At 44.3% G+C, this 12,193-nt stretch overlaps 1 protein-coding gene across 1 annotated transcript in view; it reads right to left on the bottom strand.

Moving 5' to 3' along the window:
* The window catches only part of LOC146867801 (rap1 GTPase-GDP dissociation stimulator 1-like), a 618,625-nt gene that overhangs the window by 92,958 nt on the left and 513,474 nt on the right, over nucleotides 1-12,193 (bottom strand). Inside the window, exon 8 of the mRNA XM_085608132.1 lies at nucleotides 2,276-2,407. Within this exon, the coding sequence (XP_085464258.1) occupies nucleotides 2,276-2,407 (132 nt within the window). The remainder of the gene's footprint in view (nucleotides 1-2,275; nucleotides 2,408-12,193) is intronic.

Raw genomic sequence — 12,193 nt, forward strand, 5'->3', positions numbered from 1 at the left:
CTATTAGACATCTGCCACTATCCAGACAAAACTCCATTGTCAGCAGTCATCTAGTCTATTTCTCTAACAAAACATCTCTCCCTTCCTGCCTACATTTGTCTCTCGACCCATTGTCCCCTTAAGGATTTGTGAGGTCCCGGCTATACATATTTCAACTGCTTTTTGTGACCCTAATAAAGTTCAACATATAATTTAGTACTTTCTGGAATCATGCAGGCTTAAATTAGCAGTAAGTAGGTAAAAAACAAAATAAAGTTTGTTCCATACAGGGGCCTCAAAATATGTCTTGCCCGGGGCCCCCAAAATCCTGAAGATGATACTCCACCTGCAGCTTCAGTAACTAGACCATAAATTATTAATCACAATTTTGAACAACATATTGACCGAAGACAGTGTCAAACACAGCCAAACCTTATCATTTCTAGAGTGGAGTGAAAAGGGGAGCTTTTTGTAAACAACAGGAATTAAAATTTACTGAGGCCTTGATTACAAGTGCCCCAGTAATAGAAGAGGAATTTTCCGCATCCTGTAAGCATTGCTACCCTACGGTGCAGTATTTCCCAGGTGTAGTAAGTACCTCTTATTCCAAGTTTGCATGGGAAATGGCGAATTCAATTCAGAATCGGTGCTTACCTCTCAGATTTCAACATGTATCAGACTGTTCTTGTAGGTTTACCTCTGATCAATTTGGCCTGGTTTGATCAGTCAAACGCTATCAGTGGAAATTTCGAGGGTGTGGCTTTTATTGCTAAAACCAAACTCCAATCTCTCTCACAAAGTCCCGATAGTAGTACAGTTTTATCATATGCATAGAGAAAAATCAGTTACACAGCAGCACATTTACTTGAAAAATAGGTATAATGCTTACATAGTATTAAAAGTAAATTTCAAAATTCTGTATGAAAGTTAAAAAAAAAAATATCCCTTTGATGTAAGATGATAGCTAAAGCCACACCCAGATGTGAGCTATGTGATCTTTTAAGGTTGAAAAAAACATCGAGGGAACAGTGCCATCAAAGCGTTTGCCAATGACTTGAAATCAGTTCAGGCCCATCTTGTGATAAGATGGAATCACAGAATGTAAAAATAAAAACCAATAATATCTTTGTGCCAATATAGGATTTTTGATGAACCCACTATGACACCCAAATGCCATATTAACAGGTGCAGCTATCTCCAGCTCAGTTAGACTGAGGATGGATTTAGAATGTGTCAGATGTGGGACAGCCACCAAAAAGAACAGCTTTTGTGTCCTCGCTATTTAGAGTGCACTGACGTCCCTGCACTCTACAATGTGAGAAAGGGACATCCTCTGTTTTTGCTGGATGTTCCACACCCACCAAATTCTAAATCATGCCAAGGAAAGCACGCGTACTACATTTATGTGAGGTGTGTCTGTGTGTGCTGGCAAGGGTGCCTGAGTTGGCGCTAGCCAGCTGATTTTAGCGCCAGTGCAGGGAGAAACGCAGGGGTGAGCAGCCACGGCCCATATAGGGCGTGTTATCGGGGCGGTGACGTGAGGCGGAGGAGGGGCAGGGTGGGGGGTTGCAAAAGGGTGAGCCATAATATTGTAAATACGGCGCTTCCCTACTTTTTCTAAAGTAACGGAGAGCGGCATTAGCACTTTTGGAGTTAACCCGCGCTACACCACTTGATTGTAAATACGCCCCTTTGAAATGAATGAATGAAATGAAAAGAATTTTTATAAAGCGCAATGGCTACCCTAAGGCGTCCCAGCGCTAGCGAAACTGAGTATGCATGAATGGGTGAGGGACCTAGTCAGTGGTGGTAAACAGCAGCGTTTTTAACCCTTTTCGGAAGGAGAGATGGTTGGATTCTGAGCGCAGATGGAGAGGGAGGGAGTTCCAAAGTTTGGAGGAGTTATAGGAAAATAGTCGTCTGCCCGCTCTGGATCTCTTAATTTTTGGGACTCTAGTCAAGAACAGAGATGTTGACCTGAGATGTCTGGTTGGAAGATAAGGGGAGATCAGTGAATGGTTAATAGTGGCGCCGGTCTTCCAGAAGGCGCGATGGGCAATACATAAGCTTTTAAAGGCAATTCATTCCTTGATTGGGAGCCAGTGCAAATTCCTTAGGCCAGGTTTTATAGAGACAAGACGGGGGACTTGCAGAAGCATTGTTTGTTGAATTTATGTAAGATGTGTTTTTGTCGGTGTGTGAATGAGAAAGAATAACGATACAGAAACTCAGATTTGCAACACAAGTAAGCAAAACAGAGACACACTCCTTCGTTCCCTTTGATAGGCCAACTCACCATTTCTTGCAAAATTTGCAATGGCCAGAGCTCCTGTCATCTGCAGTACGGTGTGCCTGGAAGACAACCAGGCAGGGACATTCTTGTAGACTGTACCACAGCCATTGTCAAACAATTTCTGCATGGAATCATCTGGAGTAAAAAGGGAATAGAGGACAAACTGTATGTAATGGTAATATTTTCTTTAGTGCATGACTACTGCATGCGGCCTCTCATCAAAGGGACACAACAATCTTAAGTTATATTATTACTTTGCTGAGCACACATTCACTGCATGCAGCCTCTCAGCAAAAATACAGAGCAATCTTATGTTATATTGTTACATTGGTTAGTGCATATCTACTGCCAGCAGATCGCCAGCAATGCGACATAACAATCGTATGTTATTTTATTATTTCTTAAAGCACATAACTACCGCATGCAACCTATCCACACTGGGATAAAACATTGTTATATTATATTATTACTTTTTTGAGCAGGTCACCTCAATGCAGCCTCTTAAAAATGGGGCATAACAATAATAAGATATATTATTATGTTTTAACAACATATCTACAACACACATGCTCTAGGCAATGAGACATAGCAATTTTCTGTTATTACTTAGTTAAGTTAATATATACTGCTTTCAGCATGTCAGCAATGGGACATAACATTCTTGTTCTGCTGTTATTTTGTTAACTGCATGACTGAGCCATGTAGCTCCTCAGTACTGCGATATATCTTCTCTACAGGTTAGGAGTAAGAGTCACTAATTAAAGTGCCACGGCCCCCACGTGAACCAGTGGTTCTCAAACCTTTGACTACTGGGGACCCCCAATTAATCATTACTGGAACCCAGGGACCCCCGAATCATTATTGGAATTTGGGGACCCCTCCCCACTGAGTCATGACTTCTTGCCGATAGCCCCAGCCTAAGCATGTCGATGATTTGAACCGCAAAACAATACACAGAAATATAGAAAAAAAACATTCAAACAAATGATGACACATTTTATTTAATTTGCAAACACACATTAAAAAAAAATCAAGAGTTCTTATAACGTCCTGTGAATGGGCATTTTGAAAAGTCACTGACATTAGCCAAAGTGCAAAATTAAGTTGGGGTAACAGATAAATTAGTATGCAAAAAAACACTGCTCAGTCATTCATCTTAGTACATTGGCCCAATGTACTAAGATGTATGTAAGGCAGAATGAAACCCACATTCTATCAACCATGTACAACATTCAGCTTAACCTCTTACCCAACCACCTGGAATATAGAAATTATCTCAAAAGACAACTCTATCCCTCTTACATCTCTGCTTTCACTCCTTACTTAAACAGCAAATCGCCATGAATGATTGTTTGTGCGCAGGAAGGTGTCTCGTCCTGCACATAAACAGTCATTTAAAAAAATGATGATTTGCAACTTCTATGTCTGCTGCACAATGCAGCACCCATAGGTGTTATAAATTGGCATTCTGAATTGGTTATGTGCAGGAAGGGACACCTTCCTGCACAAAAACTTCAATTCCCCCAACGCTGATGCTAGGCAGCTATCTTTATCACCAGCGCTAGTGGAAATGCAAGGGTGTGCTATATTCTTTTGAATACGGCACATGCCTGCATTTGCAGAATGGCGGAGTGTTGCATTAGCAATGTTTGCTTAACACCACGCGTCGCCATTGTGGTGAAAATAATGCCCTTTAGTTTCTTGCCCTTTGTGCGTGCCTCCAAGCCAACAGGCCACCCAGATTATTCGTAAACAGGTCATCAATCCATGCCATCTTCTGCCCTGGTGCCTGACGTTCCCGATCTGCCAGTTGAGCCTGCTGTAAAAGATACTGGGACACTGGGGCCTATATAAACCTGGGTGTCAAGTTTGGGGGCATCAGGTGTCAGTATGTAGCCAATTGTTCATTGCAGTATGCTGTGTCCTTACACCAAATCAACTTCTTTTGCGCTGGTCCCAGTCCCCATCTCATAGCCACCCTTCGCTTGACGAGCACCAGAAGCAGTGAGGTCAGTTTCTTGTGGGGGAAAGGGACATCCTTGACATTGCCCAACAGAGCTAGGAGTGGGGTAAGCCCTGGCTGCACGCCTATCATGTCCGACACAGCCGTGCCCTGTGCCCGCTACTTCACATTCTGGACTAATTTTATGAAGCAGTGCAAACAGCGTTTGGAGATTATGCGCGGGAAACATCCTTTACCACGCAACCATTACAACGCGGTATGGTTACATCGTGGTTTTTACAACGAAAGTCGTTACACCGACTTGCACTGGAGGGCGCTCTAGACTAAGGAATAGTGTGAATTACTATTCCAACACCTTCCCTACTGTACGTAGACTGGAGTTGGAATAGTAATTCACACTATTCCTAAATCCAGTGCCCTCCAACGCAAGTCGATGTAACGACTTGCGTTGTCAAAACCGCGATGTAACATACCGCGTTGTGATGGTACGCGTTGTATCATCATACATCCGATTATGCGCTGTTGTTCTGCCTGGAATAAACCCAGACTGATCCGGCCTGACCAGACTGGGAATCATGGACTGCAATAGGTTTGCCAGCATTTCGTGTATCTGAATTAATTAAGGACAAAGGCCTTTGGGGCATATTATCAAGAAACGGCGTTAAAATTATCGCCGCTTTAGCGGCAGAAAAATGCCGCTAAAGCGGCAATAATGGGCTTGATAATATGCCTTGGAGAATTCCAATAGAAGCCCATGTTCTGGTGTCAACATGGGCTTGTATTGGAATTCTCACGGGCATATTATCAAGCCCATTATCGCCACTTTAGCTGCAGTTTTCTGCCGCTAAAGCGGCGATAATTTTAACACCATGCTTGATAATATGCCCCTTTGTGAGTCCAACTTGCCCAGGGGTTTAACTGGCTTAGGAAGCGTTATCATCGTGACTTCATGGAGGGATGTGGGCAGACTCCTTTTTTGATGGGCCTCTTCATATACAGCTAGCAATCTAGGCACACCTTTTTTTGTGTTTTTCTTATAAAACTGGGCCGGCAGCCTGTCTGGATGAGGCCTTACCTTTTGGTAAACAGGATAACTGCGACTGTTTCTTCCTCTGTAAGGGGTCTGCCTAAATATTGCCTGAGACTCATCTCTAACCATGCCACCGTGCTATGACATCAAAGTAGGGATCTACTTCAGTCGAGTCCGGGCTAGCCCTGGAAGTGTATATGTCTGTGTAGTGGTTATTGAATTTGGCTATTATGCCTTTGCTACTCTGGTCCAATGTCCACACTTGCACGCTTTGCTCGGGATAGGGGCTCATTACTTGCGTAAAAGAATTCTCTATTACATCCCGCTTAGATCGCTTAGATCAGCCCATCAACATTTGATCTCGGCGCCAAGGTTCTGTAGAACACGCTGTGGAGGATAGTCTTTCCAGGTGCAAGTAGCTCGCGCTTGGAATACTCTGCCTCTCCCCTGAGACAGACTACCTCCCTTCTGGAGTTTAGGAAGCAGTTAAAAACCTGGATGTTTCAACAGCTAATCTAATCTGCTACCTCTCAGTTCAATTGTCTGGTTGCACAGTCTCTGACTTTGTCTTTACTGTCATAGCGCCGGGACACTCTGTCGAGTAGCTGTGCGCTCTATAAATCCCTGTTTAACATAACATAACACACTCTGTCTCAATCTCAGTGACGACAGAGCTGGCCCTGTATTGTCAAAGCAGCACCACCAATGTCTGACTCGGACTATCTCCCTCGCTTAATACCCTAGATCTTGCTTCCCTTCACTTTGGGTAGTTTCCTCCTCCTCCAGAAGTTTAGCCAGGACCTTCACCAGGGCCCCACCAGCGACACTGGTAAATATCTACAGCTCCTTTCGTTTTTACACAATCTGTCCAGCTGGTTACAGATGTCATTAAGACTCCAGCTTTTTTAGTGATACAAGCTCCCATAATGGCCTCTTTATACATCTCCCTTATTGTCTCCGGGCTATCAACTGATGGATGGTCGGGGCAAAGCCTTGCTCTGACCCTGTGTGAATCTCCTCCATGAATAAGGAGTCTTGAAGCATCCGAGTGGGTATGAGCCTCCAAGTGAAGGCTCTATGCATCTGTCCTGGCATGTTCATCTCCAACACTGGGGCATGATCTGAGCATGAACGTCAATTCACCAAAAGGCCAGGGGGAGCGGAAGTGACATCATTTGACCTTTGATGTTCATTTTCACTCACACACACATGCTTACAAAAACACACACATTTACATACACTCTCTCTCATGTAAACACACACTCACCAGCAAGCACGCATACAACATATATTTAAAAGCATTTCTTTGTATTTACCCCAGCAGCCAGGGAAGCTCATATTCCAGCTAGTTGTACTCCATGTTTATTTAACTAATAATGAATTATGAAACATTGTTTACTATTAGTGTAATACAAAATTGAGAGGAAATAAAGAAAAAATCCTGAACCAACATCCATAAGGATAATCTGCCACTGTGTTCCTGACACACACTAATTTTACGATCTCTGAGTCCCGGGGTCGCAAAGGCAGTGCCAGGGGTCATAAGGGGAAAGCCAAGGGTCGCAACTGTGAACCCTTAATGACGTCCATGGATCTGAGAGGGTTCTGGGGAGGTAGTTGACTTGGATCGTCCATGCACTTAGGTTATCTGACAGCAGCGAGCAGTCCAGTCTGGACCACTAGTTGTGGATGCCCCACGCACAAGTTCCCTCATTCGCTTGAGGATTTCTCACATGCCTTGTGGCTTGAAAATGCGGTCTCCTGCTGTCACTAGATCTATCTGCGGTGGGGTCAAGTATCACATAGAAGTCCTCACCCCAAGCAATAGATCCCATACTAAGGCTCCACCTCCTATGCCACAAATCACCAAAAAAGATGCACAGTCTGTGTTTGGCCCAAAGGTGCATACATTTGTCGTGGGTAGTGTATGAAAATCAGAATCAGAACAAAGCTTTATTTTGATTGTGGAACAGCAATCATAAAAAGCACAGATAAAAGACATGAATTAAGCAATTTAAAATACATCTCACATTCTTAAAAGAAATTAATAAAAATTAGTTAATAGTGCATGTGGAAAAAGCGATATTCATAATTCTAAATAACAATATTCTTTCTCTGGTTGAGGATTATTCTAAAAAACATGGATAACCTTCAAGCGACATGTTCATTGTCCAGAAGCTGGAGCTTCATAAAAGCAGGACGGCATTGTCTCAGCTCCCATTTCCGTAAAATAGGTAAGATCCAGACCTTTCTTGCCTCCCGATATAATTTATAAAATAAAACAATGTGTATAGATGATTGGGGCGACGAGTTGTCACAGGGACAGGGTTGTAATTCACTTGCCCAATCATTCAAGGTAGGAAAAGAGACAAGCCTATGTATTGTCCCCAGTCTGAATCATATTAATAAAAACCTTTCATAAATACCCGGTACAAAGACTAAATATGGCTGCAAGCTAAAAGTTGTTAGAACCATCTGGTGCTGCATCTTTCTGGGCTTAACTATTTCCCTTGATAGTCTTTGGGACTCCAGGTATAAGAGGGCCTCTTTTCTAAGGTTTTTCCTCGGAACCATAGTGATAGTGCTGGGATTGGTGAAGTATCCCGGTTTGCCCATATCTTTTGTAAAAACTTGAATAAACTTAACCCAAGGTATCCTTTGTGCACCATCCAGTCTAAGACTATCCTGTAATAACTCTCTATTGAGGATGGTCTCATCACGCGACCAAAGCCTGTGCCACAGGAGGATAGGCTCTACTTTGATGAGGTCGGATATGTGTGAGAGATTAAGTTAAGCATGAGAAACATAAGTGGAGGTACTAGAAGAAACTGATAAAATGTATTTAAAAAAATTATTTTCAACTAATTGAATTAGTGTTCACAAAACCCCAAATCCCTGCCCCATAAGTAACAGTTGTTACACATTATGCTTTATATATTTTTAAAAGTTCTAGTGGTGGTTTACGTCCCAGTTATTTTGCAAAGCTGGCTAATGCAGACGTAGTTCTAATTAGTGCCAGCTTTTTAGCTGCAACTGCCTGGGCCCAGTTATCATTATGGCTAAATAAGATACCTAAATAAGAAAATCTCTTAGTGGCAGTGATCCGGTTTCCCTCCACAAAAATATCCCTACACCTTTGAATCCCATGACCACATCTCATTATGAATGTTTTTGAAATATTGATTCTAAGATCCAAATCCTTCATAAAGTTAAAGAAATTATTTAGGGTCTTTTGCAAGCCGATCTGGGTACGAGACATAATCACGGCATCATCCGCTTATAACAATGCTGGAATGGGGCGATTACCTATTTGCGGGAAGTTATCGACATCTTTAAGGAGTGCCTGTCCTAGCCCATTTATATAAAGGTTGAAAAGAACGGGGGCTAGGACACAGCCCTGCCTGACCCCCCTTCCAATCGGGAAGGAGGCAGTACGCTCTCCTCCTAATCCAAATCGCACACGTGATTTAGCTCCATTATAAATGAGACAGATAAAATGAATGATGTTTCTATCGACCCCCAGTGATAACAGGATCTCCCAGAGCTTTGAATGCCTTACGCAGTCAAAAGCTGCAGAGAGATCTACAAAGGCTAAATACGGTTACCCTTTTTAGCCCTAGTGTACTTTCCCATAAAAATCGCTAGGTTTAAGCTCTGCTCCACAGTCCCTAAACCTTCTATATTGAAGTTCTGATAAAAATTTGATTTTCCTCAGCCCAAAGCTGTAGGCATTCTAAAATAATGTGTCCCACAACCTTGACCATGGAGTCTAATAAAGAAATGGGCCTGTAGCAAGATGGGTCCTGGCGGTCCCCCTTTTTAGGTCTCGCCTATGCAGCGCGCATGCGTTGCATAGGAGAGACCTTTAGTCATTGGCACAGCTTTGGGGGCAGAAACGTGCACGCTTTGCATTGCTTGCAATGGCAACGCGTGCACGTCTGGCAATTCCCTTGCGGGAGTGAGCGGCAGCGCAATATGGTATCAATTATCGCGACTTGTCGCTCGCTCACGCAAGGGAATCACGCAGGCCCCCTCCTCTCTCCCCTCCTGACGCGCGAGGCGCGCGCTTGTGCTGGTTTAACTTTGAGCGCGAGGCGCGCGCATGGCCAATGATTGTTCTTTTTACAGTTCTTTTTCCAATCTTTACTCTTCCTGAAGTCAAATATAGAGAGGTAGGTCTAAGAGCGGCCCTCTGGTGAGTGATTGTCACTCTGTGATCTCCCTTTTCTGAGGTTGCATCCTGCGCCGTGACTTTTTATCACCTGTGGAAAGTGTGTAGTGGTAAAGTCCGCTCCTTCACAAGCAGTGCGACCAGGCGCTTCTGTTCCCCAGCTCGATAGTTCTTCCTATGTCTGTGTTATAAGCCTATAAGCCTGGTTAACTCTACTGAGGCCAGTCAGGCAATACGTGATCTGTTACCAAAGTGTGAGCTTGGCTCTTAGGCTTCGTGCCACGACCAGAGGTGACCCCAGCTGCCCGACGTGCATTTTGGTGATTGGTTCTATTGGATTTGACAGCAGTGCTTCTCGTGATGTTTGCCATCCTGAACCTTTTTGCCCTTGAGTGAACTCTATAGTTAACTGTCTTGATTAACAAACTTCTTGGTGTGTTTCAGTGTCAGGTTGTTGTGCGAGGGGCCTTTGATCACTGTAGCAATGTTCGTCTAGAGTTGGCCTTCCTCGCTGTCGTTTTGTGTGGCTGCGGGTTCAAGTTGGGTCAGTGCGGACCATGGTACCTTTTCCCCTCCCCCTTTCCTGTACACATGCTTCCTTGAGCCTGGACTGCGGTGACGGGAGCAATGTAGGAATTGTAGGCTCGTTTCCATACTTCGCAATCTCATCCCTGGCAGCACCAGCGTGCTCTTATGTGGCAAAAGCAGCCACGTGTTCATATTTTCCACATTGTGCGGGATCACCCTCTTCCACTCCTTCCTACTCTGCCTTCGGCATCGGGCTCTAGTGGGCCCCTCTTTGACGGAGGAAGCTGTGTGGTGCCTCTTCCCGCCCGATTAGACTCCTAAAGAGCAGTCTCCTGTCGCGGGAGTGAGTGTCTGTAGTGCCCTTTGCCTCCCCCTTCTGTAGCAGGGGCAGCTGCACAAGTATTTTTTTCTCTTTTCGCCAGGGTTGCCCGGTAGGCCCCTCACTATCCCCAGACCTCTGTTGTATGGCCACAATACCACGACCTCAAATTGTCAATCTTCCAGGCCCGTATTTTTGTTCTCGTCATTATTGACCTTTGAGAGAGTTTTTGACCCGCTCCCAGGAGGAGCCCACCTGCCTGGGACTAGTTCTGCAATATATCAGTACATCACACCTTGTGTTAGGTGGGTGAAGGTTTGTATTTTCTCTGTGCTCGTTCAATATTGCAAGCAGTATACGCAGTGAATTTGCTCCCACCTTTGGGGTCGACTTTATGCTGTTTGTTGGTTCGTTGTCAAACAGTGCCGCACTTTCTACGTTTCTCAATTTCACCACTTTTCTGTATCACAAAGGTAGTGGACTGACTGCTTAAAAAGTCTCCGCCGCTCCAGTCACCCAGGCTGTATTCCAGTCAGTCATTTTTTGCTCGCTATTCCACTTCAGAGACGAGCCATATGCAAATCGGCCTCTGCTCTGCTCGAGTTGGGCAAGTCCAGCCTCATCGATCAGGCCAGCTATGCTCTGAACAGTAACTCAAGCATCCTCAGATCGGTTTGGGCCTACTCCGGATCATCACTGAGTTCTATTTGGAATTCTGTGGCACAGTGACCATGGAATCCATGCCTGGCCTTATCAGTCATACTTCCGCCAGGCCTCCTCATTGAGGATAACATTGCCTGCAGAAAGAGCACAATGTCTATTGAAAGTAAACAATTGGCCATCTTCTACTAGACATTCCTCCACTCTACTTCTGCCAGTACTTCTCTGTGTCTCCTTGCACGGCTCTGAGCTCCCAGTGGGAGTAGCTGGCTCCTGATGGTGGCTTTCAGGTGACTAGTCGGAGGGAATGCTATGGCCTTCACCCCATGAGTCGTGCTCCCCAGCCACCCTTTTCACCTTCCACACCAATCCAAACCCATACAAGCTGAAGCGGCAATCACCTATCCACCTCATAAATGGACTTTATGAAACGTAATCTGCATCAACCCTTCTGGTGTGCTTCTTTCCACACTCGTAGCCACCTTTTACTTTTTCTCAAATGCCCTCCCCCCTTCAAGACGTTTGAGGCTGCTTTGTGGCCAAGATGTCCTCTTTTATTTGGCACTTTTGCCTCGATGGCCAACAGCTTCCCAATGCTTTTGGAAGCTTAGAGCAAACAAATTCCTCTTTTGAGATGAGGACATTCGTGTTTGTCCAACATCTACATGTCTGTCCAGTACTCTGTGTAGGACTCTGATCGGATGCAAATTTTACCCTTCATGGTTTTAGCGGTCTTTCCCTGACATCTCTTCTGTATCTTCTGAGTTAGGGTTGTGCAGAATATTGCGTAATATCCTTTTGTATAAAAATGCATAAGTTTGGTAAAAGATGCACGTAATAAGAGTTTGCTATAATTGGTACTTTTTTGTGTGTAAAATGTGTCCTCGAGTCCAGTTTGGAAACGACGCATTGTGCATTAAAACAAAGCACAAAAAACACAAGTACCACGAACATCAGCCACTCTCGTGTTCCTTCTTGTGGATTCTGTGCTTGCTCCATGATTAACGTTTTACCAGAACGGGCTTGAAGTTGCGTGGGGTAATTTTGTGGAACGTGAAATGCTGGAATTGTGCAAGGGTAGGTAAGGGATCATTTTTCATTACGCTAGTGTAATCAGAATGCCTTTGGAATTATGGCAACTTCAGTTACTATAAAAAGTAAAGTGAAGACTGTCATCGGAGTAAGTGCCAAATGAAGGGCATATTTCCTGCAGTGACTGCCTGGTAGATACTGTTGCCATGGGTGTACTA

This window comes from Triturus cristatus, chromosome 1_2, assembly GCF_964204655.1.
Source record: "Triturus cristatus chromosome 1_2, aTriCri1.1, whole genome shotgun sequence".
Taxonomy (NCBI): Eukaryota; Metazoa; Chordata; class Amphibia; order Caudata; family Salamandridae; genus Triturus; species Triturus cristatus.